At 55.3% G+C, this 27,896-nt stretch overlaps 1 protein-coding gene across 1 annotated transcript; it reads right to left on the minus strand.

Moving 5' to 3' along the window:
• Positions 1 to 1,433: 1,433 nt before the first annotated feature.
• SPOCK2 (SPARC (osteonectin), cwcv and kazal like domains proteoglycan 2) lies at positions 1,434 to 27,772 on the minus strand. Its single transcript, XM_019745881.3, has 12 exons — positions 27,434 to 27,772; positions 26,804 to 27,288; positions 14,110 to 14,118; positions 13,623 to 13,668; positions 13,240 to 13,354; positions 11,631 to 11,745; positions 9,769 to 9,883; positions 9,266 to 9,385; positions 8,568 to 8,786; positions 7,036 to 7,098; positions 5,426 to 5,563; positions 1,434 to 5,308 (listed from the first exon to the last, which is right to left on the minus strand). Exons 2-12 carry the CDS (start codon positions 26,990 to 26,992, stop codon positions 5,163 to 5,165), a joined length of 1,275 nt encoding a protein of 424 aa, XP_019601440.1. The 5' UTR covers positions 26,993 to 27,288; positions 27,434 to 27,772; the 3' UTR covers positions 1,434 to 5,162.
• Between the last annotated feature and the right edge of the window lie 124 nt (positions 27,773 to 27,896).

Consider the following 27,896-nt stretch of genomic DNA (forward strand, 5'->3'; position numbering starts at 1 on the left):
TGTCTGCTTAGCCTGATAGCACATATGGCTGCACTGATACCTGGGACCCCAACCCAGAACAATGAAATCAGAATCCCTTGGGGGTAAGGCCTAGAATCCCCAACAATTCTAATGCACAGCCATGATTGAGCCACGAGATCATTCCTACCTATCTAGGGGAGCTAGCTGAAATCCCATTCCTCCAGGAAACCTTCCTGAACTTACCCTATGCAGGTGACCTTCCTCCTCCGAGCATTTGTGGGCCATATGAGGAGCATAGTCACTGGGCACTGATGGCAGCCTGCTTTGCTTTGTGTCAGGTGGTAGATGGGATGCAGAATCCAGGCTTTGCCCCTCGCTAGCTGTATATCCTTGGTCAAGTTACCGAACCTGAGACTCAGTTTCCTCATCTGCAAAATGGGCATTAACAGTACTTCATAGGCTGATGTGTTTTCAGTGACCGATTCCAGCCTTAAGCCCACCCCTACCCCATGGCTAACTCCATTACCAAAACCACAGGTTCCTACAAGGCCAGAGAGTGAACCAGTTCACAGGTATCTCCTTCCCCATCTCCACCCACTTTCTTCTTCATCCTGTGTGCTAGGAGCAGCTCCTCAGAAAGACACATCCCTCCTCACACTTCTTTCCCTCCAGGAAGACTACTGAGCCTCCAAGTCTGACCTTGCAGGTGGCTGTAAGAAAAACAAAAAGGCAGAAAACCATCCTGCATGGCCTCCCACACCCCCAGGAGCCACTCCTTCCTTCGGATCCGTTCTGGCAGACGGGCAGAGCATGCCCTGGCTATGGGCTGGCACAGGGGCGTAACTAGACACTTGGGCAGGGCTTTCTCTGTTCAGGAAGCACCTCTACAGGTTATACTACATGCTCTTTGTGAGGGGGGGTCTTCTCCCTACCTGCCAGATGACTTGCCCAAGGTCATGGTTAGCAAGTCCCAGGGCTTGAGTTGAGAGTATCAAGATATTGGAAACAACAGAAATGTCCAAACACAGGGAAATGGTTAAATTCATTAGAGCACATCATATTGTGGAATACTATGCAACGGTCTTCAAATAATTTTAATAACATGAGGAAAGGTTAATAGGTTAAATGAAAAAAGAAGGACATAAAGTTTGATCTCCACTTTGTGATACAGGTGTATTTAGTGGCAAATATATAGACAAACATAGATTGCATATATATTTGCAATAATACCGAAAATATCTCTAAGTTGCTCCTGGTCAGTAGGTCAGGCCCCTCTGCCCAGCCCTGCCCTCCCCAGGTCTCCTGTATGAAGGTCAGTAAGAGGTGCGTGCTGACCAGGAATCTGTACCCTGGGACCGCGGCTGGGAATGCCAGTTCTGTGAAAAATGTCACAGAATTCTAATGCACAGCCACGATTGAGGCACTAGATCATTCCTACCTAGTGGGAGAAGAATCAGAATCTTGCCAGTAGGTGGTGTTTATAAAGTTTTTATTTTCCATTTTCTTAAAAATAACATTTGATTTCCTTTATGCATGTGTGGAGTGTACTGGTTTCCTTAGGCTGAGTAATAGGCAGATAAAGACAACACGAGGCAGAGTCCCCAAGTGGAGGTGGGGGCTGGAGCGTGAGGGGTGGGGGCACAGGATAAAGGGAGTGGGTGGGGTGATCCACGGGACGCTTGAGTGCCCATCAATGCACACACACGGTCTAACACTTTGTTTTTCGATTTTTAAAAAGACATCTAAAATTACTGAGAGATACAATTTCAGCACTTAAATATACAGACGGAAATCCAAGCACTTGAACACAATTCTTAACTCTAAGCTCAGTTATTGCACATGACACAGTTTAAGTAGCTTCAGGCTATAAAGCAGTTTGCTCTGCTTGGGACTTCCTTGGGATGTCTCGAGTCTGCTTTTGCACCCCCAGTGGCTCTTCCCTTTGACCCCTGCCAGCCCACAGCCTCATGATGATGCCAGATTAGCCATTCTTTCTCCCCAAGGGCTGAGGGTGAGGCTTTGGTGAAATGGACAGTTCCCATGTGAATCCCGATGGACCCACCCACTCAGAGGTGAATTGGAAGCAGATGGAACTCATGAAAGGCTGAGTGGGTGGCCTGCCCACTAAAACCAGGCAGGCTGGCACGAGGAAGGAAGGATGATGAGTGACCCCATGTGGTCACAGACCCAGCAGGACAATAGAGAGCAGCCATAATGCCCAGTGGATGTCATCAGCCTCTCCCTCCTTCCTGAGCGCCTGGCCACGCCTCTTCCCACATCGCTCTTGGACCCTCTCTGAGTTGTCTCTCAAGGCACATTTGTTCTCTCCAACTCCAACCTACCCCACCTTAGACACACCCGTATCTCCCAGCACCCATGGGTAAGGGGGCTTTGGGCAGCTCCAGGGCCAGGCGAGAAACTGTTTTTAACATTTTGGTTGAGCTCTTTTCAACACAGCCTTAGTTCTGCTGCCTGCCTAAGCCAGGGGAGTGGGGACAGGACAGACAGAGGACACCCAAGGAGAGGAGCATGGGAGGGCCAGGTGGTAGGCGGCGTAATCCAGGGAACAAATCCAAGGTGCTGAGGAAGGCCACCCCGAAACCCTGACCACGAGGAAACCTGCAGCTTGTCAGATGGGAACTCACTTGGAGGCCTTCAGCTTCCTGGGCACAAGCTGCTTTGTCTAGTTTTGGGGACCTCTGTCTCAGAGAGTGAAGTGAAAAGCAGTGTGGGGGCTTCAGAGGCAGGGAGGGCAAGGCTGGACCCCTGAGTCCCACCAGGGTCCAGTTCAATGCCTTTTGCTTTCTTTCTACAACATATTTACAAGGTCATAAAAACGTGCACAACCAGAAGACACAGAGAGAGCATACGCACCACTGGGAGAGGAGAACAGTAGGAGAGAGGCACCCCTTCCTCCCTGCCCTCCCACCCCAGAATCCCCCAGCATCCTAAACAGCCGCCGCCCCCAAGAGGACATTCCAGAAGTCTGAGCCGGGGCAGAGGGGAGAAACAGACAGATTTAAATCCTAGCGAGAGCAGGAAGTTTCAAGTAGCTCCGAGTGAAAGAAGCTGCTGCTCAGAGAGCAGAGGGCGGATGTGAAGGACATTTCCCTGAACTGAACTGAGCCGGGGACCAGAGGGAGGAGGTGGGAGGTCAGGGAAGGGGACAGTGGGGAGACGGGACGTGGGGGACCTGGAACAGTGCGACACCTTAAAGGCCAGAACTGTGCTACAGAAGAAGAAGCGGTTTAGGGGGGTAGCTGGAGTTTCATTATTTCCCCCGAAGAGAGGACGTGGAAGATGTAGATTCCAGGGTGCAGTTACGGGGCAGACTAGTGGAGGTTCTTCCATAAAAGTCCAACAGATGCAGCGGATGCTGCAAAGGCCGGGAGAGCCAGGCCGGAGCCTTGTGCAGGGAACCTCGCTGCATGGACCCCACCCCCTGCTGCCTACCCAGCACACAGAGTGCCCCTCCTCATATCCCAGGCCCCCAGGGGTGGCCCCTTGGCTCACACACAAGTGCACACACGCACACACACGCACACTCACACTGCACTCACCATGCACCCAAGGGCATCAATGGCCCAAGTCTGGGCAAGAAATTCTTCACCAGCAGTGTTAAGGGAGAAGTGGACAGACCGGGTCAGGGAGGGGAGAACATGGAGACCTTCTCATCCACCCCAGCCCCCACCTGATAGCGAGAATTGGGGAAACGGCAAGGTGTGGCCTCAGGGCCTAGCTGCCAGTCCCAACCCCTGGGGCTTTTCACAGCTCCAGAATATTTACTTCAGAGCTTGGAGAAGCCTCTCCACTAGAGCAGCCCTAGGGGACCCTCAAAGGGGACAAGGAAAACCCCAGGGACTAAAAGGAGTGGAGCTGGAAATGGGCCACGGCACCTCTCCCTGGAAAAGAGACAGAGAAATGTCATGGTCTCTGAGGGCAGGAAGGCGGCAGGTTTCCACTGCTCCTCCTTCACAGGGTCTCAAGGACAGGCCTTTCTGTGGGTCTGGCTGGGAGGGGAGCACTTCCTAAAGGGTCACGGAGGAGGTGACACACAGCCTCACCAAGCCCCAGGCTCTTCACCTGCAGCTTCACCCTCAGGCTCCCCGAGTGGCCCAGGGGACCCCAGCAAGGAGGACGGGCTGGTGCCACACTCCACGTGGCCAGGCAGAACTCACCTGCCCCCCAGGAAACAGCCCCCACCTGAGACCCAGAGAAAGAGGCTGACGGTGCCGGGTCTGGCATTCAGGGCTGCCCTGTCTCCACGCCTGAGATCTATAATGGCAGGTTTATAATGGCAGACTCTCCCTGCCCAGTCGGCGCCTCCTCCTCAGACCCCATTCCACCCCCGGGCAGCAGGCAGTGTGGCAAGGCCTTCCCGTCTGCCTGCTTCTCAGCTTGTGCCCCCAGCTCCCTCTCGGCCACCTCTAGCCACACTATCCTGGCTTAGGAGACTTCTTCTAGTGCTTGGGAGTCCAGCCAAGGGCAGGGCTGGTTGTGGTGGGTGTCCACGCCCATCTCATCTCGGGCCGGTGGGGCTGTCACAGCCTAGTCACCGAGCTTTGGGAGGACCCCCAGCCGGCAGAGCTCCTTGTCCTCCGTCCCCTCTGCAGTGGGGACATGCCCACAGGCCAGAAGGGGAGGAAGAAGGGCAGGCAGGGGCAGGAGGAGGCAGGGCCGGCTGAGCCGAAGGTCGCCCATCAGGACAAGGGTATCAGGGCAGGTCCGGAGGCGGCCAGAAGACGTGGCGAGGGGGGCATATTATTTCATCAGTTTTGACCTTCTGGTGGGTATATATGTGTGAACATGTATATTTTTAAACCAACAACAAATGGAAAGAAAATAACTACAAGGAGGCCAAAGGAGCCTTTGGGTGACACTCTGCCAGGAGCAGTGTGGATCAAGAACACGTCTGTCCGCACATCTACACACATGCATGCGTGTACACACACACACGCACACGCACGCACACGCACGCACATGCACGCACACACACATACACACACGCAAGTGTACATCCTGGCCACACATGGCATATGTGTGCCATGCACACTCACGCTTCCAGTCCTCCCCGTTGGAGCCAGGATCCTTCCAACTGTATTTTCCGGATCCATTCGTAAGCTGTCTGCTTCTGTCCAGGTCTCTGCTGGCCTGTCCCCTGGCCGCGGCCCCCTGGCCCGCCACGGCCCCCTTCGGGCCATCTACCAGATGTAGCCGCCGTCGTCCGCCTCGCCTGCCTCGCCCTCCTCCTCCTCAGCCTCCTCACCCGCTTCCTCCGTCTCCTTCTCCTCCTCGTCCTCCCAGCCGACACCGCTGCCAAAGTCCCCTGAGAAGCCCACGATGTCATCTGTGAGGTGAACAAGCCAGCGTCAGTCAGATGGGGAGCCTGCTGGCCGTCTCACCCCACTGCCCACAGGCCCTCCCAGGAGCAGGTCAGCGCCCCCACGTGCCGCCTGGCCCTTACCGCAGTCGGGGCTCCCGTGCATGCGGGTGCCGGTCAGCTCCAGGCCCAGCTGGTCCACACACCAGCAGTCGCCACTGCCCTGGTCACACTGCATCTTCCGGTAGTAGCCATCCTCGTCACAGCTCGGGATGAAGACTCCTGGATGGGACCGGGACCGGCAGGGTTACAGCAGGGATCTTCGGAGAGGTAGCCCCAGAGCCTTGGGCACGAGCAGGGGGTCCAGACCCCACCCGCCCAGGTACCAACCACCCCACAAGCCTGGATACCAGCGTTTCTTGCAGCCCCGTTGACTGGAGATGAGAAGACCCGCCTCCCTAATGACCTACTCAGGCCCCGTGAAGGCTCCCATGCACCTGTACGGCGCCTGGCCTCCGTGGCCCCAGTCTTACAGACGGCCGCTCTGATCTCCTCGTGTTCCACACCCCGCATCCTATGGCTGCCCCTCTGGCCTGGCTGTCTTCCACCAGCAATGCCCAGCTGGCTCCTCTCTGCCCTTCTGACTCTGACCTGCCATCAGGGCCTATCTGCTTTCCCACAGGCTGCAGAACTGCTGCACTCTGTCCACTCAACAGACATCTTCTGACATCACCACTCTCAGGGCCCAGAGATAGACTCTGCCCACTTAAGGGGGTGAGACTCACATGGAATTGACCAGGCACCGCCAATGGGTGCCCAGAGGCCCAAAGACCCAACAAGCATGCTTGGGAACACAGACCAGAGAAGACGACAGCGGCTTCCTGGAAGTAGCAGCACTGAAGTCCACCCGGAAGGCCAGTGGGCTCTCGGTCCTTATGGCTGTGACGTGCGGCTCCAGGATTTGTTTTCACAGGTGCTGGTCTCATCAGCCCCATTAAATGCCATGCTGCTCTCGGAGCAATGAGGCCCCGTGCTACCTGCCTCTCAGACCTCTGTCCCCTCACTCACCACGCTCCAGCTACATGGGGCCTTTCCTTCTGTTCCCCAAGAACCTTGAGTGTTTTCTTGCTCTCAGCTCTGCACTAGGCTGCCTTGTTCTCATTCCTCAGGTGTCTCCTTAAATACCAGCTCCCTGAAGAGGCCTTTGCTGAGCCCCCGGGTAACTTATGCCCACACGTGCTCTACCTCACACCATACAGACGCAAGCCACAGTTGGTAGTTCTGTCGTTTTTGTGTGTTGTGTTTCCCCAAGTTGCCTGTGCGCTTTATGAGGCCAGGGACCTGTCACTTCTGAGCTGGGCTGTGTTTATTGTTGTCTCCCCAGGGCTGGGTGCCAAGTACTTGCTAAGTAGTGCGTGTCTACTGTGGAGGGGCCTCGCTAGAGCTTTGCACTTACCCTTGCTGAACTGAACTGAATGGAGGGTTCTAGAAACCTTCTGTATCCCAGCCTCCAGCTCCAGCACAGATGGGCAAAAATTAGTGCTTAAAACACACGTACTATGGGGCTGGTTGGAAGACCCTGCCCCACCATGAGGGTGGAAACAGGAAGTGAGTTTCCCTCTCCTGTCTTCCTAGGCCAGGCCTCCAGGGGTTCAGCATCCTCCCTAATGCCAAAAGCGGGGGGGCATGAAGCCTCAGAGGGACCCCGGGCCACCCCTCCCTGCCTCCTCCTGGGGTCCAGGGCAGCCCCTTACCTGGCTTCTTCTTGGCAGCCTCCTGGATCTGGATGCGTTCCAGCTCCATGAGGCAGGGGGGTTCTGCAGGGAGAGAAACAGCCTCTGATGGGGATCGCCCTATGGTGCTGGTAGGACTCACCGAGCGTCCCCCACCCCAAGGCTTAGAAACCCAGGGAGGGGGCACACTGCAAGATGAAAATACCCAGGCCTGGATACAGGGCCAACCCCACAGTGGTGGGGGATGCACTGATCCCTCTAAATTCCCCAAAACTGACACAGGAACTCCATGAGATGAAAACACCCAGGCTCCAACTGGCGGAAGCTATTCCATGGTGGTGGGGTGGGCTCCAAAAAGCCCAGGGCTCTCTGAAGTTGTGGGGGATCCATGGGATGAATAAACAGGATGCAAAAGAAGAGTGAACGCAGACAGTCCCCAGGGGGAGAGGCCCCAGGGGGGACGTAAGACCGTAAGACCAGAGAGGCCGTTAGATGGAAGCCTAAAAATAACTGGCAGCCAAATCTAATTTGCCTGTGACCTTGAGAAGTCCCCTAGCCCTTCCCAGCTGGAGGCCTGGCTGATAGTAAAATGAGCTCCGTTCCCTAGCTTCTGCCCAAGAAGGCTGCTGTACAGAATCGACAGAATGAGCTTCAGAGGCCCGGAAAGAAAAGTGTGAGCGTGATGCAGATAGCGGAAGCTGGGCAGTTAGGGGAAATAAAACTGATCAAAAGACCTCACTTGGCAGAGCAATTTATCATTTACATGGTGCTCTGTACCCAGATTTTCTCGGTTCATCCTCACAACCATCTCTGAGGTAGGTATTGTTATCTCTCAATCAGAGGAAGAAACCAAACTCAGAAAGGTTCAGCTGCCTGCCCAGGGTCCCAAACAAGCATATGGTGGAGCCCTGGCAGAAGCCTGCGCCTCGGGCCACAGGTCATGTACTACTTCCACTCCACGACCACCACAGAGCCAGGCAGGGCACCAGGGGCCACCCCAGGGGCCCAGCGGGTCAGCGGACCCTCAGGACCTCAGTTTCCTCATCAGTGACAGTCGCCACTTGGCCTAGATGATCTCTAAGCACATGTCCAGCTGTGGTTCAGGGTATATAAAGCTAGTAAATGATGCCATATCTCCAAGTCTAACGATCACCCACATCACCACATATTTGGGGCAAAGAATGTGAGATGCACCCAGAAGTGGAGTCATTGAGAAGCCAGTGTAGCTTTAGCGTCAGGACTCCTCAGCCCCTTCCAAGCTCCTGCAGGAGTCCCTAGAAATGTTACATTTGTAGTTTCTAATACTCTTTCCTAAAGAAGGCCTCCAAAAGTGCATAAGCTTCAGGACCCACACAGTCTGGATTACCTCGGAGCCTGCCAAGGAAGGGAGTTCAAGTATTGGCTTCGCTGAGAAAGTACAGGAAGTGGGTGAGCTGGGACAGTTCTGAGACCAGGGAGTTGGCCAAGATGGAGCCATTCCGACTCCGAAAGCGAGCCTGGAGCGAGAGGCAGAACCAGGTGGGCCAGGGGCCCTGGCGAGGAGCCACACTCACTCTCCCTCCAGAAGCAGAAGCACCACTCAGCAGTGGAGACACGGCCGTCCTTGTAGGTGTCGCAGGAGTTGAAGAAAGGGCGGATGCAGACCTCGTATTTGTCCAGGTTGATGGCAGCCAGCTCTGTCTGGTCCAGGAAGAGGTCGGCACTGGTGTCCAGCTTGGAGAACATCCAGCCGATAGAGTCCTTGCAGCTGGCCCCCAGGCTCTTGTCCAGACCTGGGGAGAAGGCCAAGGTTCCAACATGCTCAAGGTAAGCACTCCATCCATCTGTCCATCCATCCCTCCACCTTCCCATCAACCCCAGCCCTCTGTTCAGGGCCAGGGCAGCTCGGACTCTAAGCAGAGGGGTGAGAAACTCAAGAATGGCCAAAGGTCCATCCGTCTGCCTCTACCCAGGACTGTACCTCAACAATTCAAAACCTTGTTTGAAAGGCCTTCAGGAAAAATAATTCTTTACCTTTCCTTGGCTACCCAATTCAGCGTTTAAACTCCCTCCACCTATTTTAATAAGTTCTTCCCATTAACCAACCCAAATCCCTCCTGTCTGGCTGAAGCCCACTGACACTTGTTCTGGACTTCAGGCCCTTTTAGGGGCTCAGAGTCTGGCAATGTGAGCACAAGAAGGGCTGGCCCCAGTGCACACCTGTCTCCCCATCTCCCTCCCTCCTCCCAGGCAGAGCAACCGGCTCCTGTACCACTGGCCGGCCTGGCTCCGCTGCTGGTTGAGCTGTTCTGCTTGGAGTTCTCATGGAGGAGCTGGAACCAGTCCCGCAGGCGATCTCCCAGGTCGGCCAGGTCCTGACCCGTGCAGGTCTCTGCGGAACAGGGAGAAGGAGGTGGAGTGAAGGGGGGTGAAGCAGCAAGCGTGGTCTGAGCTGGGAATGCTACCCTACAGGCCAGGAGGCCAGGCAGTGATCAGGGATGCTGCGGGACGGGGAGTTAGAAATCAGGGGTTCCCTCTCTCACCCTCTCCCGTCTTCCTCCTCCCCCTCATTCCCTAGGACAGGCTCCCTTGTGGCTGAGGCCCAAGCCCTCCTGCTGTGTTAACCAGGCCCCCCCAACCCCACAGGGCCTCAGGCCTGTCCCTGTTTTTGCTACTTCTCCCTTGCCACTCGCAAACCTCTCTTACCATCCTGGAGCCCTGGCAGTGAGACCCACCCTTCCCCCCCAATCCTGTCTGTGACCCAATGCTCATTACCTGGCTTGCCATCGGTGGTGGAGGTGGTGGCCTGCTCCGTGGGGCATGGGCAGGGCCCCTGGCATCTCACCATCAGCTGCTTGCTGCTCAGGCACGCCTGCTGCTCCAACTTACACTGTGAGAAGAAAGGTCAGATTGGGTGATGGGGGCCTCACCCCAGGGATCCCTGCAGCTGCGGGTACCTACCATGGCAGCAACATCTGCCTTCCCCGTTGGAGACAAGAGGACAGTGCCCATGAAAAGCCTATGGGGCACCCCCCTGCCGGTCCCTCTGGAGGCCATGGGTGCACAGTATAAGGGGCAGCAGGCCCCAGAAGAGGAGCCTAGCAATCGAAGGCTATCATGAGCCCCACTCTGCACCAGTCTGCCCTCTCTGCACATTTGTCTTCCCTGGGACACCAGTCTCCCCATCCCCTTACCCCCAGCCACCCACCGCTCCTGTTTAGCTATTGCCCACCCCCCACCCCTTTCCCTCATGGCCTCTCTTCCTTCTCACCACAGTCCCTTGGTCCTGGGTACCTGGCTGCTGGCCCCTCCCTCAATGGGCTTCCCACAGTCACCTCCATGGGCTTGGCTCAGCTCTCTTGATAACAAAGCACTACTGGCTATTGAACATCTGCTAATTCCCAGGCCTTTACTAAAAACACTTGGCCGCAGCTGTTAGCTAAAGCCAGCTGCTGAGAGGAGCTCATCCATTCCTGGCCCTTAAAGCGTTTTCCCCTGGTGGTGTCTGGTTTCTCCCCGTGGGGTGACCACTAATGAGAGGCCAGTCATAGCATTTTACAGCATTATCTCACTTGGTCCCCCTCAGCTCTTTGAGGGAGGAATTGTGTTTCTCACGCTCAGCAGAGAACATGGAAGCACAGAGACGCCCAGGGACTCACCCAAGGCCACAGGGCTGGGATGGAAGCCAGACCTCCTGATGCCCTCTGCCTCCCCACAGGACAGGCTGTGCCCCTCAGACAGGCTCCCAGGCCCCTTGTGCCCTGGGGCATGGGACACAGCACTCCCCCCTTCTCCCTCTCCCTCTGCCAGCACCACCTGTCTCCTTTGTATCCCTCCCCCGCCTTCAGGGCAGCTCCAGAACCTCGGCCTCCCCCCTCCCTCTCTTCTCTGGGTGACCTCATCCCCTCCCCAACTTCAATCATCACTCACAGTGAGGGCTGATCTTACACCTGCATCTCACCCCCAAAGGGTGCTTAAGCCCCAGAACTCAACCCAAGCTAACAGTCAATGCTCTCTGAACACCAACCAAATCCCAACTCCTGTTGCGAGTAGAAGCATTCACAATTAGGCCCTGCACTTCCATAGTACTCTAAAGGTTATAAAACGCTTTCACAAATATTGTCTCATTTAATCCCCACAAAAATCCCGTAAGGTGGCAATTCCTTCCCCCATCCCTGTTCCTTCCTTTATCGTCTCACAGAAGGGCACTTTCTCCTGCCCCAGAATGCCCTGTGCTTGCTGGTGAACACCATCCCCTCCAAATGAAATCTGCCTGTGGAAAGCTCCATCCTTCACCCTGTCCTTCACCTCCAAACTGTGGACCACAGCACTCCTTCCTTCAGGAGACCCTTTCCTCGTTTATTCTGACTTGGAGTTACCTGCCCATCTGCCTCTTCCAGGCCCCACCCCCTATCTGCACCTCAGGGTCTGGCTCAGACTCTCAGGTGGCCCCAGCCCAGAACTCAAGTGTCCCTCCTGTGACTGGCCACACTGACTGCACTGACTGAGCCCTTCTGGTCCCACATCAGCACTGGGAACCCCTCAGGAGACCCCCTTGCTGCTGGCTACATAGTCCTCTGTTCCCTGTGGCCTCGGGTGCACCCCACCTCCGCCCCACCTGGGCCCGGGTTCCTCACCACTGAGCTGTAAGTGTGACCATCAGAGCCACAGACAGAGGCAAGCTGGGCCATGTGACAGGGCTTGCAGACGGTGTCTTTGTTTCCGTGGAGTTTCAGGGCAGGCTGCTTGATCCTACGGGACAGGGGTAGGAAAGGCACATGGAGATGGGTGAAGATGAGACAGGGACAGGGAAAGCGAAGGTTCCGGAAACTGCTTCCAACAAGAGGCTGGCAATCTATAGCAGATACAGCCGCTTCTCTGCCCCTGCCACCCTCCTCCAGCACCTCCAGGCAGACCCTCCTCCCACTGCTAAAGGTGGAACCAACTAGGAGGGGTATAGGCTCCCAGTGTCCCCTTCTCCAGAGGTTACTGAGTCCAGCAGGGCCTTCAAGGCCAACTGTAAGACATAAAAGGGAGATGCACTTCGCTTAAGGGGCCAGACCAAATCAGAGGTTGCAAACGGATGGCCCGGGGGCCACATCTGGCCTATAGACTCATTTGTATAGCCTCTCAGGGTGTTTGTTTTGAATGGAGTGACTCACCAACATTTACAAAATGGAAGAGTTCACATAAAAACCTGGATTCCTGGCCTTTCTTAGTAAAATGGAAGATGTGGAGATCCTGATCCTTCATTCTCAGGTCACCAGGATCAGCCAGTGCCGCTTTCCACAGGGCCTGGGCTCACCAGAGTGGCCGTCACCAAGCTCTCTTCCTACATTTGCATGACTTGTCAGGCCCCTGCAGCATCTAAGATTACAACCATAAGTCTCCGGGCTCTGATTCTGATTCAGGGCGTTGGGCACTTTTCTAGGCGTCTTGGTGCTGGGTAGGATCTTGTCTTTGGACCAGAGCTAAAGCCTTAAACGTCCCTCACACATTCTCTCCTATGCAAGTGTCAGAAGCTACAGCCCTCAGTATTTCATCACGTTGTTGCATGTCAGAGCTGGAAGGAACCTCAAACTATCTGGGCCAACCTATTTGTCTTAACAGATATGGACACCAAGGCCCAGAGAGCTCTGACTTTCCGGAGGTGATTGATCGCCCATAATGTGATGGTTTTAAAATACGTCTGCAAATCCTCTGACACTCCTGCCTTCAAAAGGTGGAGCCAGATTCCCCTCCCTTAGAGTGTTGCAGGACTTATGACCTGCTCTGAACAACAGAAGTGGCAGAAGTAACGTTGGTGATCTGAGGCTAGGTCATAAATGATGTGTGGCTTCCTCCTCGCTCTCTCTTTCGTGGATGACTCGCCGAAGGGGAAACCAGCTGCCATGCTGTGAGGCCACTCGAGTATCCCATGGAGAGGCCCGTGTGACCAGGAACTGAGGTCTCTGGCCAACAGTTATGGGAGGAGCTTAGAAGTGGATCCTCTAGCCCCAGGCCAGCCTTCAGACAACGCAGGCCCAGCCAGCATTTTGGCTGTAACCTCATGACAGACCATGAGCCAGAACCATCCGACAGAACCACTTCTGGATTCCTGACCCTCAGAAACTATGTGAGGTAACATACGTTTGTTATTTTAAGCCATAAAGTTTTGGGGTACTTTGTTTTGCAGGAAATGATAACTAATACATGGGAGGGGGTCAGTCAAGCTGTTACTCTTTAAGCAAACCCCAAGCCCCTCACCTGTGCTCCAGCTTCTTGCGGCTGATGCACATGGCCCGCTGGTAGCCCTGGGCGATGCACACCTTGTGACGGCTGCACTTCACCTTCTGGCAGGGGTCCTTGGTGGTGTCCAGGGCTGCAGGGACACACGGTCAGGACACAGGTCATCCGGGAATCAGTGCCAGAGAGCCCAGGACCGCCCTCCCCCACCTCCCAGTCCCACTTCTGAGCTGGGAATCCCTCTCTCCAGCAGCCCTTGCTAACTAGAGCTCCTCAGCTCAGAAGTCCCACCCTCATGGGGCCTGATTGCCCAAGGAGCCCCCAAGGCCAGGGTCGGGACTTGCCCTCAGGCCTCAAGTCTCCACGAGTGTCAGTCCCCTTCCCTTTCCTGGGAAGGACGTTACCTTCTTCTCCTTGCTGATTATCCTCCCAACTCTTGATGTAGTCATCCTAGGGAAGGACGGAGAGGGGTGAAGGAGAAGGGACAGGCTAAGTGTCACATCTCGGAGCGGAGGATCAACTCCAGGGCCAAGGAGAGGAGAGGGCCGGGCCACTGTTTCCACATGCAAATTGCCACCATCTTGGTGGCTGCCCAGACGACCCCTGTCCACCCAGGCCCTGCTAGCTGCCTTCCCCAGACCTCTATCCCCCTAAACCCATGTCCAAAATCCCTTCCAGCTTCTCCCATAAGCTCCTTATTCCCCTCATCCCACACTGGATGCTAAAGGGAAGAGGTCAGGGCAAGGATGATGAGAGGAGAGGGGAGGGGAGGGGAGGGGAGGGGAGGGGAGGAGAGGGCAGGGGAGGGGAGGGGAGGGGGAGGACAGGGAAGGGGGGTGGGTATGTGGCTGCAGAGTGACTAAATGCAGTGGGGCCCCAGGCAGTACTCACCTCCACCTCCTGGGGATCAGAAAGCAGCAGCAGGCCACAGGAAATGGAGCAGGAGAAAGGGAGAGATGGGGATTTCAGTGTGAGGTCCCAGGGCTGCCCTGGCCTCATCACATGTCTGTGGGTGCTGGGCAATGGTCTGATTGCTATGGGCCCTGACCCCTAGAGCCTCTGACCTCTAATTGGAGGACAGTATTCCTATATCTTCACCACAGAAAGCGTAAGACCCAGGCCCGCTTAGGGCTGGTCCTAGAAGCAATAGGGTGAGGCCCGTGGCACTGAGAGAGTGAAGCCCCACCCATCTCCTCCGGGCCCTGAAGATGCTCCCAATGGCCCAGTGCTGGCTCCACCATTAGGACAGATGTCTGAGGGGCCCGTACTACCTGGGAAGAGTGGTTCTCACACCTGGGCGCTGGGTGTCCCAGAAACACCACTCTCTCCCTTTACTAGGGTCCCTCCTTGGCAATCCACTCCCCTGACACTCGCCTACCATGTGAGTGAGGCTGAAGGAGGACCTCTCTTCCAGGCTGCACAGGGACTGTTTTTTACTCAAGGTCTGACTTTCCTGCCGAGTTCAGATGGTGCACTGAGAGAAAGGCCACAGTGCCTCCCATGTTGATGGTTTCCTCAGTTACCACCAGCCAGCTGCAAATCCTCAGATTCAGAGGACCCTGAAAAGGCTCTCTGAAGTCATCTGGCCCAGGCCCCTTTGTGTGCGGGAGAGTCCGGAAAGCCCAGAAACTGGAAATGAGCTGCCCCAGGTCCCACAGTCACAGAATCCAAGTCTCCTAATACCCACCACAGTCCTGTCTTCTGGCTACAACACACGGTCTCGGAGACCAAAGGCACATGCGAGATGGCTCCCCACTCTGCTCTGGCCACAAGGAACTCCCCTGAGCCCATGGACCCCACAGTGGCCAGAAACAGGGCAGCTCCCCCCCAGCCTAGCTCACTAGCACAAAACCCCCGAGTCATTCTGGTTTTCCCACTTTCCTCTATGGCGGCAGTTGTTGAAAACCAGCAAACAGCTCCCACGGCACTCCTGGTGGAAGCTCTGCCAGCCAGGCAAGAAGAGGACTCCTCAGGACTGGAGGCTGGCAGTGCCAAGGAGCCAGCTGCCAGCCTCCTCTGGACGGAGGTAGATGAGCATGAGGAGCCACTCCTCACCCTGAGTCCCGCCCACCTGCCAGGCCTGGGGAAAAGGGCATGGGGCTGCTGCCCTGGAGGGCGGCCACCTGGGAACAGCAAGGGGCACAAAGGAGGGCATCCACAACTGCTTTGAAAGCCCCAGGGCTCTGGGGCCTCTGAAGTCTCCCCTGGAAGTTGATGACTTCAAAGGAACAGGCAGGGATAAGAGCATCATCAACACTGCCTCCCAGGCAAAGGCCAGCAAGGGACCAGGGTGGAGCTGGCAGTTGGCATCAGCACGCAGGCAGAGTGCACTGTGGTCGGGTGACCACGGAGTGGGTGCTTCTGCACACGTGTGTGCATGCATGCAGGTCCAGGGTGCACGCATGCACTCGGGGGGGGGTATTCTGGAGCACGTATATGTGCAGGTCCTCATCTGTGAGCCTGTGTACATATGCACACACGTGGGCACAACACTAGGAAACAAGGACACTTCGCGGCATCTCACCCAATGCCAGATGGTTTTTATCCAGAAACGAGTGACAAAGCCCACTTCTGAGAGCAGTCCTGTTTTCTTGAGCACCAAGTCTCTCCCTCCGGCTTGGTCTTCCTGCCTCTTCCACAGACAGAGGGTGAGGCAGGGATGGGAAGGAAGGGAGAGGGGCGAGAGACCAGCAGACTTGTCCCCTGTGAGGAGGATCTGGCTTGCACCAGCTCTGCTCTTTCTGTCTTGCCTTCACATGTGTCTCTGTGTCTCTTTGTCCACATCCTTCTGCATTTCTCTCCTCTTTTTCCTCTCTTTTGCCCCCTTCATTCTGCCCATATATGGCGCCCCCCACACATCCAAGCAGCCAAATGTCCTGCAGCCCTTGAACCCAGGAGCAGGCAGGAGGAAGGCCTCGGAGGGCGTTCTGGGGAACCTGGCCTGGGAAGCCTGCTGGGCACTGGACAGACCAAGCCAGGCTGTAGGCTCAGGCACCCCCCCAATTCCACAGGGCATGGCCTGAGCCCACTTGAACCCCTGGGTGAGCTTCTAAGGAGATCGCAGGGCAGCTGACAGGGAACTGAGGCACAATTTCCCTCATTTGCTCGGGCCAAAGGAAGTCAGCCTAGACTTGGCCCTTCTTCTCCAGGACTCCTCAGGGTGGAGGGGTCTGCCCCTGGTATCCACTCCACCACAGATGGGAAATGGAGGCTGAGAGTGGCCAAGTGGCTGAGGCCAGGGTTATAAGGTTGGGTAAAAGTAGGGACTGGCCTCAGGTGTAGGAGCCTGGTTCTGTCCTGCCTCTGTTGCCGATGGATCGTGTTTTCTTCTGAGAAAGGGGGATTTGCTCTGGAGCAAGGGCCAGGCCAGACGGGAGATGAGATGAGCCATCGGGTGAGATCCAAAGTTTTGGGAAAAGGACAAGCACGTCTATTTTACCTGGTTATTTCACCTGGTTAGTTCAGCCAGCTATAACCGCCCCTGCCACCCAGCTGTGCTCAGCATAGAGCAGGCGAGTGGGAAAACGTTTGGAATGTACAAGTATGCTATGGCTAGTATTTCATGGTGCTTTTAAATGAAGTCCTCTCCAAATATTATGTATCAGTCTTCCTTTTATCCTCACAATCCTGTGAAGTAGGCAGGGCCATTAGAATCAACCCCATAAAAAAAGAGAAAACTGTGGCTCAGAGAGGCAGAGCGATCGGCCAAGGGTCACAAGATTGATGAAGAGGCGAGCCAGACTCCTCGACTGGACCCCACAGGACAGACCCTACACCCGACCTTATAGGTAGGTGGGGTCTCTCGGTGAGAGAGGTGCAGAGTCTTGCACGGGAAGGGGGCAGGAGAAGACTTTGGACGCGCAATCTGTTCTAAACATGGCTCATTGCATGGCCTTGGCAAGTCACTTCCCCTCTTGGGGTTAAGAGTCCTCTCTGTGCCATGTAGGCACTTCTCAGCTATGCCTGCACTTTAGAATCACCTGCAGAGCTTCTTAAACCGTCCATTGCCCAAGTGCCACCCGAGCCCATCGCCATCTCCTGGATAGCGGGCTCTGGAGAGTTCCCGCTGGGGCTAAGCACGCAGCTGAGTGAGCCCACTGCGCCAGCTCTCAGGTCTAAGGGCCCTCCAGAGCCGCGCCTTGTGTCTAAGGCTCGTCTTATCTTCCCTGGGTCTTCATTTCTCCCGTGGGGCTTCAGGGGTGAAAAAGAGCAGCTCTCCTCTCTCTGTCGGACGGCGCCTCACACAAAGCAGGTGCTCAGCGCTCGAGCAAGAGGCCGACGCGCTGGAGCCCAGTCTCCTGACGCCAGGCTTTTTCCTTTGGAGCGCTCGTCAGACCGCCCCCTCCAATCTTACATCAAGCCAAAGACTCTGCCCGTTCTTGTCTTCCCGTCCTGTCCACTCCACCTCCTCGTCTCTCTAGCCTGCCCTCCCCTCACCATGCCCACGGCTCCTACCTTCCCAACCCTGACCTCCATCACTTCCTGCATTCATCTGTCCGTCCATCCATCCTCCACACTGCTGCAGCTATAGGGATCTTTCTAGAACACAATTCTGATCATGTCTCTCCCTCCTTAAAATCCTTCACCGAATATACACTTTGCTCTCATTCTGAAAAAAAGTAGGTAAAAAGGATTCATACCAACACTGGTTTCCCCTAGAATAGAGAATCTGGGCATATTTTTGCCTTTTCCCAAGTTTCCAAATTTTCTACAATGTGAACATGTTTTACTTTTTTAATGAAGGGGAAAAAAAACCACCATAAATATATTATACGACCCTCAGTGGTTCCCTGTCACCTGCAGAGGAAAGACTCTGGCACAGCCTTCTCCCCGATCTGGAACGTGTGTTTGCATCCAGCCCAAGCACTTCTATTCATCTTTCAAAATTCAGTTCGGTCATCATTTCCCCTAATCTGCCTCATATCCAGTTTTCCTCCAGACGAGGGCACCTGTAGAAGTTGATTATTACTCCTGTTACACCGAGCAGCGTTGTAGCTTCTGCCCTATTTAGATGACTAGTTCCTCGAGGGCAAAGACCATATTAGGCTCATGTGTCTATGCCTAGCACATAGTAAAACTACTACTACTAATAGCTAACATCGTTTCAGCAATTACCATGTGGGAGGCATTGTGCTAAGCACTTTACATTCATTGGCTCATTTCCTCTTCATAACAACCCTAAGAAAAAAATTACTATCATTACCCCCATTTCTCAGGTGATAAAATTGAGGCTTGGAGAAGGGACTTATTCAGGATCACACATCAATTGCACAGCAGAAGAATACTGGCATCCCCAGAACTGTGATTCCAGAATCTGTGCCCCAACAGGACTCTGGACTGCTCCATACATTATTAGCAGGTGAAGAAAGTCCCAGGCTGGAAGCTGCACCCAGGCAGCCCAGGCTCAGCGCATGGTGGTTTCAACTCCCAGGCAGGGAAACCTGTAGCCATAGAGGAGGGACTTGCAGATGTGGGGCAAGACACCTGGGGGCCCCCCTTCTTCAGGCACTTTTCCAAAACCCCTTCACACGCCCCTGGTTTGGCTGGTTTGGAACTAACCCATCTCTAGCTTTGATCTCTGTGGCTCAGCTCAGTTGCCATGGAGACGGGGCCCACCGTGCCAAGCCGGGGAAGAGATGCTGGTGAGTGCGCAGGCCTAGCTGGGCTTAGGGGCACATGCTGCGAGTTTCTAAACGCTGTTTACTTCCTGTCATTTTAATTAGCACCCAAATCACCCGCTCACTTCACTGCTTGAATTAACCCAATCTCTCCACGCCTGTCCATCTGGTGGGGAGGATGAGACACAGCAGTGAATGGAGCAAAGGAAAAGCAGCCCCCCTTCCCTAATCAAAGCCCTGATTTATTGGGCTAAAAGCCACCTGGGCAACTCTCCACCTGCCTCAGCAGAACAGGATAATGGGGAGACTGACCCACAACATGGAATCAGGGCACTGGGTTACCGCTTGGCCTTGCAAGACTGTGGGCTCGAGGCCTGCCCTCGCTGGACCCCGCTTCCTTGTCTAGAAAAGGGAATGACGCCTTTGTGTTCCTCCCGGAGCTGCAGAGTACTCTGTAAACTGGGGAGTTCTATACTCTCAAATGCCACAAAACAGGACCACTGAAGCCTCTGGCACCCAAGGTGGGAGCCTGGCAGAGGGCTGGGCAAGATGTACTTTTGGGTTTCATGGTCATAATGGGTCTCAAATGTAGACTTTTGACATTGTTTCTAAGTGAGGATCGACAGCCAGAGGCACCCCAACGGGACCAAAGGATGCTCTTCACAAGACTTTAAATAAACCATAACTTTGTCACCCTGTTATGGTATTTCTTCATTTTCTAAAAGTTCAAGAACCTCTAAAAATGGGAGTGGGCCAGGCCTCTCTCAGCCTCTGACAGGCCCTGTCCCCAGCATTATTTCTGTCTCATTCCTCAGGTGAGGGAGCCTCCAATGGAGCCCAGTCCCCCAGAAAAGGCCCAGGGTGGGGGGACTTGTGGTCGGGGCCTCCTCCTGCCCATCCCTGCAAACAGCCAGGGGAGCAGGAGTGAGAGGCCCAGGAGGGAAAGAGGAGGGGCCGAAGGGGCTGCCTGGGCTCCCTTCTCTGCTGAGGACTGACACCCCCATCACATGGCAAGCACAAGGCATCTTGAGGAGGCAGTGCCCTCTGCGTGGAGGAGGTTGGGAACAGGCACACTCATTAAATATTTGCTCCTCTCTCAGAGGGAGCGGCAGAGGCTATTAGGCCTGGACAAACAGAAGGAGACAGGCATCTGGCAGACTCCCCGCCTCCCACTCCTCTGCCCCGGGAGGAATTTCCTTGGAGGGCAAAAATGTGCTTATCACTCCCTGCATGCCAGCAGCTCTGACGCTACCTGGCCGCAGGTATGCCCTCACCAACCCCCTCTATGCTCCCCGGCCTGACCTCTCCGCTAATCCAAGGGGCATCTGGGGCTACTCCCCCAGTCCTTGGGTCTTTACTCCAGGTGGCAGCCCCTGGGGTCCATAAAGGGGAGAGAACAGGGGAGCTGCCTTGGGACCTTGGTTTCCTTTCTGGAACATGAGTGGGGGTGGGGGCAGCATTTCAATCCCTGGGATCTCTGAGGAAGACCCAGAGATGGGAGCTGAGGAAACACAGACATGGTGTGGTGAGAGGGGAGATGGGCTCTCAGGTGCCTCCCCTTCTCTGGGTCTGTTTCTCCTCCTGTCAAACGTGGGGGCTTAGTGCTTAGTGCTGCCGAAGCTCCATGGTTCTGCTTCCCCAGCTCTTCCAACATGACAACTTTGAGAAGAGAGGAAAAGGAGCCTGAAGGAGTTCAGATTCTTACACATCCTCCGATCTGTGCAAGGGAACAAAGGACCAGGGAAGGAGCAGAGGTTGCATCCAGGCAGAGGTAAAACAGGCCTGGCCTGGCTAATCTGTCCTGCTGAGCACAGCCTGAGCTCTCAGATGTCAGGGAAGAGAGCAGGCGTGGCAGGATGCCCTGCCTTGGGCAACCTGTTCTCCACCTGAGGGAGCACAGGTGATGGGTGATTGGCCTGTTCTGTGGGCATACTGAGGTTGGGGATGGCGGGCTCTGGGCCCTCAAACCCCCAGGTGAAGGGGGGAGGCTGGCTACAGTCAAACCCTGGCCCACAGACACAGGGACACCTGGGGAGGCCTGGAGGACAATCTTCTAGCACGGTATCATTCACTCCCTTATCCTACCAATGAATCATTGGAGACTCAGGGTGCCAGCATTCTTATTGTGACTGTTCCAACATTTTGGGGTCCAAAAAGAGGAAGACATCGCCCCCAAACAAACAGCACGGCTCAGCCCAGAGCCACAGCTCCCCCTCAGGCCTCTGCTGCCTGAACGCAGTGCTGCTACCCAAAGAGGACAGGGAGGGGCTCAGACGGTGGGTTGGTTGAGATCCTTTCTGCCTCTCGCACTCCACAGTGCACACATTTACACTGAGCACCTACTGTGGGCACAAACATCCTGTGCAATGCGTGAGGACACGGTGGTGAGGTACACCAAACAGTCTATTCCCAGACCCTGCCCTCAGGGGCCTGCCTACCCTGGGAGGTATGTGGTAAACACACGTTAAAAATACCAGCAAGAGGACTCTTGAGATACAAGCCTACAGTGTGAGGCCACGAGGCAGCGCCAACATGTGCCAAATACATTTATGGCCAATAAATATTGCAGGAACCCTGAGAAAGGAGCTATACCTGCACCTGAACGCTGGCTGAACCCTCGGGAGTCAGAGACTGGCCCATGTCAAGCACCACATCACCCTACAGCCTGCAGCTGGGGCTAGGTCTGCCCCCAAGGTTAGACACAGTGGTATCTACGCTTTGTATCCAGGCCTATGGCTGGGCACACATTGTCCTTGTTTCCAATCCTAAGACATTTCCAGGCCATGTTACAACTGCAATAAACATATACAGAAACGGTACGCCCACCCCCAGCCGGGTGTTTGCCCCAAGATGACATGAGGCCCCATTTCTCAGGTTTCCCAGTCTCTGGCTAATACATACCCTACCCTGTCCTGTCGCAGATACTTCCTCAGGAGCAAAGGGAAATCCCTTCCCTAAACCCAAAGATTTGCTGCCAAGCTTGTCACAGAGATGGGGTGGGAAGGTGGGAGATATCTGTAGGTGAAGGGGCTGCTGACGGGCTCTAGAGCCATCTCCCTGGAGTCACAGAATGACAGGGGCTCTGTAGCTTTCTGTTTAGCCTGCTCATTACACCAGTGGGAACATCAAGGGCCAAAAACGTGAAATGGTTCATCTAAGGCCACCCAGCTAGTTCTGTCCTCGCACAAGGAAGAGAAGCTGAGTGCTCTCCCTGGGCCCTTGGGGCAGAACAGAGCTCTTCCACTGCTCCAGACAGCGGCCTGACCTTCTGGAGGATGGGAGGGGGTGGTGTTGGCTTTCCATCCTCTTCAGACTGGCTGGAAGGGGAAAGGAGCATCTGACATCCTCTCCAGGCAGAGTGCTCTTCTCTCCCTCTCTTCCCAAGGCTTGGAGCCCCGCTGGGTGTTCAAGAGTCCCTCCCCATGTTGACATAGCTCTTGGAGATGCCACCCTGCTTCAGGGAGGAGGAGGTTAGGGGAGGACCCTCTTCCTATCCACAAACCCACATTATGGAACCCGTTCTGACCCAGCTTCAGGCTCTTCTCACTTACCCACAAACATCTGTACAGTTCATCCCCACACTTGCATTGGTTTAGGCGTGGGGGCCAGGGAGAGGGGAGGCGTGGTAAGAAGGGAGCCCCTTTGTGACTAAAACTTGCTACTGGCCTATTGGGTGATCGTGAAAACATGAGAATCCTAAGTAGCCAGCAGGCAATATTCCCCTGGGCCAGAGCCCAGCATCACGGTGAAGCCCTGGCATCTACTGTGTTTCCCCAAAAATAAGACCTGGCCGGACCATTAGCTCTAATGCATCTTTTCGAGCAAAAATTCACATAAGACCCAGTTTTATTTTACTATAATACAAGACGCGGTCTTATCTAACATAATAGACTATAAGACCGGGTCTTATATTAATTTTTGCTCCAAAAGACACATTAGAGCTGATGGTCCGGCCAGGTTTTATTTTTGGGGAAACACAGTAGGAATTGTTCAGATCTGCAGTTAATGAGTGAGTTGTGAACACACATCAGCATCTTTCTCATGGAGACTGAGGCATGGTATGGGCTAGCCCCAGAAATGACGATCCATCTGGTAGTTTTTCTACGGGGCTGGAGAGTGTTGGCTGCAACTGAAGCTCAGAGAGGTTATGTGATGTACCTGCCATCATGTGTCCAGCCAGTGGCAGAGCCAGAAGCTGAACCCAGGCCTTCCGACTCCCAGGCCAGAGCTCTCCCAGCAACCTGCACTCCTGCCTGAGTGGAGCGCTGCCTTCGGACAGGAGGTGGGGAGCAGCCTGGTGGCCGGTGCAGCAGACACGGAGGGCCTTGCCATGGCCCACCTTCCTAGGAGGTGTTGCTCCTGCCCAGCGCATCCTTGAGGTCACAAGCCAGGCTAGATTTTGTTCTTCAGGGGAGACTCCTCCTTCCCATTTTCCCTAAGGGTTAGGCCTAGAGTTCCTGGAAAAGCAGAGTTGAATTAGACAATCAGGTTTCAAATCCCAGCTCTGCCACTTCCCAGCTATTTGACTCTTGGGTAATTACTTAACTTCTCTGTGCCTCTGTTTCTTCAACCACAAAATGGATGGACTATAAAGTAATGATCATTACAGGTTTTGGGGGGGCACAAGAAGCAATACATGCCAAGTGCTCACTCACTACAGGGAATGGCAGGTGTCAGCACTCAGTGCAGCCAGTGATTCAACACATATTAACTGTGTGCTGCCTGGGCGCCCAGCACAGTGCTTGCCGCTCATAAATGGCATGAAAATTGAATGGAAGTGGAGTACCAAGTAGAGAAGAGCCAGGAAGAGAAAGAAGTCAGTGCCGCCTAGCCAGGCCCTTGGAGCCCGCCGAAAGAATGCCTGTCTCCTTTCAAATGTCCACCTCCATCTCTGAGGCCCTGAATGCTTTTTCCCAAAGACCTGCAGTAAAATCCCACCCCATTCTGCAGGGAGTGAGTTCAGAGAGGGTAGCCCCTGGGAGCAGGGCTCCGAGAAGCCCAGGCCTGCCCAGGACACGGTACAGCTGGATCACAACCTCCCCTCCTCCTCGGACATGAAATCCCCTCCTCCCGGGCAGCGGGGCATTGTGCATCAGAAGAGATCTGCCCAGGCACAGGATATGAGAGCCCTGCGCCCACTGGAGGGGAGGATTACTCTGCTGGCAAATCCTGCCACCCCTATAATCCTACTGCTCAGAGAAAGAACACTAAACTGAACTCCCCCGAACCAGCTCAGACCAAGTCCATGTTGGAGCAATGGCCCAAGCTTTCTTCCGCTTCTCCGTTCTCCTAAGCCCCTTGACTTTATTCCCTCAATCTTCCCCCCTCAATTCAGTCCACACCGTTTAATGAGACATGTTCCCCATCCATGCTACTCATACTACTCACTCCTCAATCCTATTTCCTGAGAACATTCCACTCCTACTGCTCACCTTCCACCAAGGCAATCTGGGGACCCTGCGCCATTTTGTGATTGACAATGAACAAAGTTCTGGCTCAACCTGGCAACACCTTAGAGCTTCAAAAGAAACTCCTATCTCTCCTTTGAGGAGCCAAGGAGTGTATTTTCAAGAAAGCTAGCCTGATAAAGTGCATACAGAGCCTGATGCTACAGTGCCCAATTAATTAGAGGGCCTTCAGCTCTTAAGGTGGGAAGTGGGGCCTGTGCTGAGCGGAGGGATGAGAAGCTCCGATAGTGCTGGCAGAACCGGTGTCCAGTCTGTGCACTGCACAACTCCAGGGGGCGCCATTCACATTGTGGCATACCTACACGCTAGTTATGCAATGCAGTGGCTCTGAGCCAGCAGGTTCCTGCCTTTCTGAAGAAGCTGCCAGTGAGTCCCCAGAGCCAGACCCTGTCCTTCTCTCCCTGACCCTGTGCTCCCGCAGCCATTAAACCTACCTTAAGTAGGTTTCTTAGAAGAAATCTGCCCTATAAAAGCCTGAGGCCACCCAAATCAATACATGCCCTAAAGCTTTCCATGAATCCTATGGGGGCAGGTCCTGCAGAATTTCAAACCTGGTGCCTTTCTTCTGATGAGCATGGGAGGAAGGGGGAAGTGGTTGGCTCCAATCCAGGGAGACAGGTGGGCAGCCCGGTGCCAAGGGTCAAGCAGCCAATCATTTATCCTCACCCACAGAGTTGGCTATTGGAAGCAGGTGGAGCAAGGGAGGTGAAGCAGCATCTTTTATTTTTAAACCTTTAATGCTCTGATTAAGCATTTCTTTTCCCTCTGACCTTCACCAGTTCCACTTTGGAAGCTCAAACAACCAGTGAGTGTGACGGAGGCCTGGACCAGTGACACCTGGAGTCCGGATGGGCCAGCCTGCTGCCGCCCCCTCGCTTCTGTGGCCGGCCTGCCTCCCAGGCAGCGGCAGGAGACTGCAGCTAATCTGCGCTGGGCCGGCAGGGGCCGCGGAAAAGGCTGGAGCTCCAGCTCCTCGCCGCCTTGGCTGGATCCACCGTGGGTGGGGCAACCCCCCCACCAGCCCTCTGGGGCCCAGGCCAGAGGACCTGGCAGCATGCTATTCCTTCTGATGAATTACAGCCTCCCAGTATGCCTTTGGAGATAAACAGTCACTTCTCTCACGACAACAAAAAGATCCATATCTCTGCCTCTTCTCATCGTTTGGCTGGATATCATATGAAGCAAGCATGTGTGTTTTAAACACATTTCTAGGAACTCGATGTACTCAATTTAAGAGATGAGAAAGGTCACTGTGTGGCCTGTGTCTTACGAGGTGGGTACGATGAAGGAATTTAGGGGATGAGGTGCAAGAACTGGGGTCGTGGAAGAGGCTTTCTGGGAACTGGCGTCCAAGAGCACTACTAGGTCGCAGGGACCCGCGTTTGTCTCCTCCGGTGCATCCGGGTCCATGCGCCACCTCACCCACCCCCCTTCTCTGGGTCCCAGCTTCGCCCTCTGCCTTCCCCTCCTCACTCTCACTTCCCCCTGTGGGAACGCCGCCTCCAGTTTCCCCTCTGATCTACAGGTGCCGGTAAACAAAGTGCTGCAGCGACGCCGGCTCTTCCGCAGCCACCTCCCCACCCCCAAGCCCGCAAAGTTCCGCCCAAGGTTAAGCCAGCGTTCCGGCGGCCCTCCGCCGAGAGCCCCCAGACCCAGCTTCTGGGCTTTCCCCTCTGCTTTCCAAGCCCCTGGGGCCATGAAGTCTTTCCTCCGGATCGGAACCGCTCCCCCAGCTCCGGGCTGGGCTCCCCTATGAAAGCCCCCAGGAAAACCAGCGCACACGCCGCTCTGCGTGGGCACCCCGACCTGGCACTGGAGACCACCCAGGGATGGCCTCGGGGATTTTCACCGCCATCGCCAGCTCCCCCTCCATCACGGACACGCCTTTCACCATCTCGCCTTATGAGGATTTCTATGACCCTCCCCGTCCCCAAACTCGAAACCCCAGCCATGGGCCCTGTCCCCTTCTGTGCCCCCTCCCCCAAAGCCCAAGGTGGGAAAGGAGGGCACCCGCGCAAGACGATGCTATCTTCTACCACCGGCCCCACCCAGACCTGCCCTTTCTGCAGTGCCCCGTATGTGGAGCCTGCAGCATCCACCCGCCTCGGGGTAGCTCACCCCCAAAAAAACGGGGGGAGCAGGTCCGAAGCGCAGCCGCAGCCAGGGCCCCCCGCTCCAACCGCCCAGCATCCCACACCCCGCCTGCGAAGGAGACCCTGTCTCGAGCGCGCGCCCCCAGAGCGACTGCTTGTCCGGGAGGATGTGGAACTGGGTCCTAAGCCCGCAGACTACGGGGCCAAGGGAACCCAAAGAGGGGCCTCCGGGCTGGAGGCGCGACTAGCTGGAGCTCGTTGGGTGCGCGTTGTTTACTCTCGGTGCAATTAGCTGGCTGGGCTGCGGGAGCCTCTGACTGCGACCTCAGCGCGGGGGTCTCCGCTCCGAAGCTCGCTCCTCAAACCCGCTCCCCAGCTTTCTGCCCTCTTGGCCCTGCAGACTCACGTCTCGAAAGCGGTTCCAGTGCTTGATCTTGCCGCTGTACTGAGAGATGGACGACAGCCATTGCTCGTCCTCCATGAAATTACCGGGGGTCTCGCCCTCCTTGAGCCCTTTGGCGTCGCCTTCGGCCAGGGCGGCCGCGGCCAGGAGCAGTAGCGGCAGCGCCAGCCGCCCGCAGCCCGGAGCACGCATCGCGGTCTGGGTTCCACCTGGGGGGTCTTGACTTCTGCAGTATTTTCAGGTCCTTTTCTCTCACCCCGCGGTTGGCGAAGCAAACGCTGTCGTCTTCCTCAGCAGCCCTCCTCCTGCGGTCTGACTCCAGTAACAGACGGCTAGTGGGTCGTGGCTGAAATGTGACCTGGTTAGGAGATGCACTTGTCTGAAAAAGCCCAGCGCTGGACCCGGAGAGGAAGAGATTCAGAGAGGCTGCGCCAGGAGGGGCCGCGTCTGTAACTGTAGCATCAGCATCACGTTTGACATCATCATACCTGGTTCAAAAAAAAAAAAAAAAGGAGGGGGGGTTAGATTTCAAAGGGAAGTGCTAGATCAGAGCGCCCAATGCCAGCCAGCCGCAGCAGAGCCCGGCCCAGCCCAGCCTAGCACTCAGGGAATTGCAAACCAAGGAATCCAAACCTGAGGCGTCCCTGCTGTCTTTCCAAGAGTGGCTTGCAAGAAGGGCGCCGTCGTCTCCCGGGGGAAGATGGAAGTGGGAGAAGACACAAAACTCTCGGGTTACAAAGCCAGCCAGGCTCAGGTGTCTAAAAGGGAATTTGACCACAGACACTCTCACTCTCTCTCCTTGTCTCCCACCCAGAGGGGGCCTGTCCTACGGCCCTGACAGCTGGCTTCCTCAGAGTTATGGCTCTCCAGTAATGGGTGCCTTTGTCAAGACAAAAGCCATATAACACCTGGCTGCCTCAGAACTATTGCTCCCCAGCCCCACATGCTCTTTTCAAGGCAAACCCTGAGCACTGAATGGCTGGTAAAACATAGGCAGATGTCCTCCTCCCCAAGCAGCTGTTTCAGGACTGCCACCCCTTTTGTTAGCTCTTCCTAGGGCAACCCTAAAAGGCAGATGTCTGACCATTCATCTGCC

This window comes from Rhinolophus sinicus, chromosome 15, assembly GCF_057876585.1.
Source record: "Rhinolophus sinicus isolate RSI-liver-muscle chromosome 15, RSI-T2T, whole genome shotgun sequence".
In the NCBI taxonomy this organism is placed as follows: domain Eukaryota; kingdom Metazoa; phylum Chordata; class Mammalia; order Chiroptera; family Rhinolophidae; genus Rhinolophus; species Rhinolophus sinicus.

What these genes read in the sequence shown, in the direction of transcription:
- SPOCK2 (XM_019745881.3), bottom strand. Translation starts at nt 26,992, where the DNA reads ATGCGTGCTCCGGGCTGCGGGCGGCTGGCGCTGCCGCTACTGCTCCTG. An exon ending in GTCACACTTACAGCTCAGTG is followed by an intron (nt 9,884 to 11,630) that starts GTGAGGAACCCG and finishes TTCTTCTCACAG; the next exon opens with TGTAAGTTGGAGCAGCAGGC. An exon ending in GCACGGGAGCCCCGACTGCG is followed by an intron (nt 5,309 to 5,425) that starts GTAAGGGCCAGG and finishes TTCACCTCACAG; the next exon opens with ATGACATCGTGGGCTTCTCA.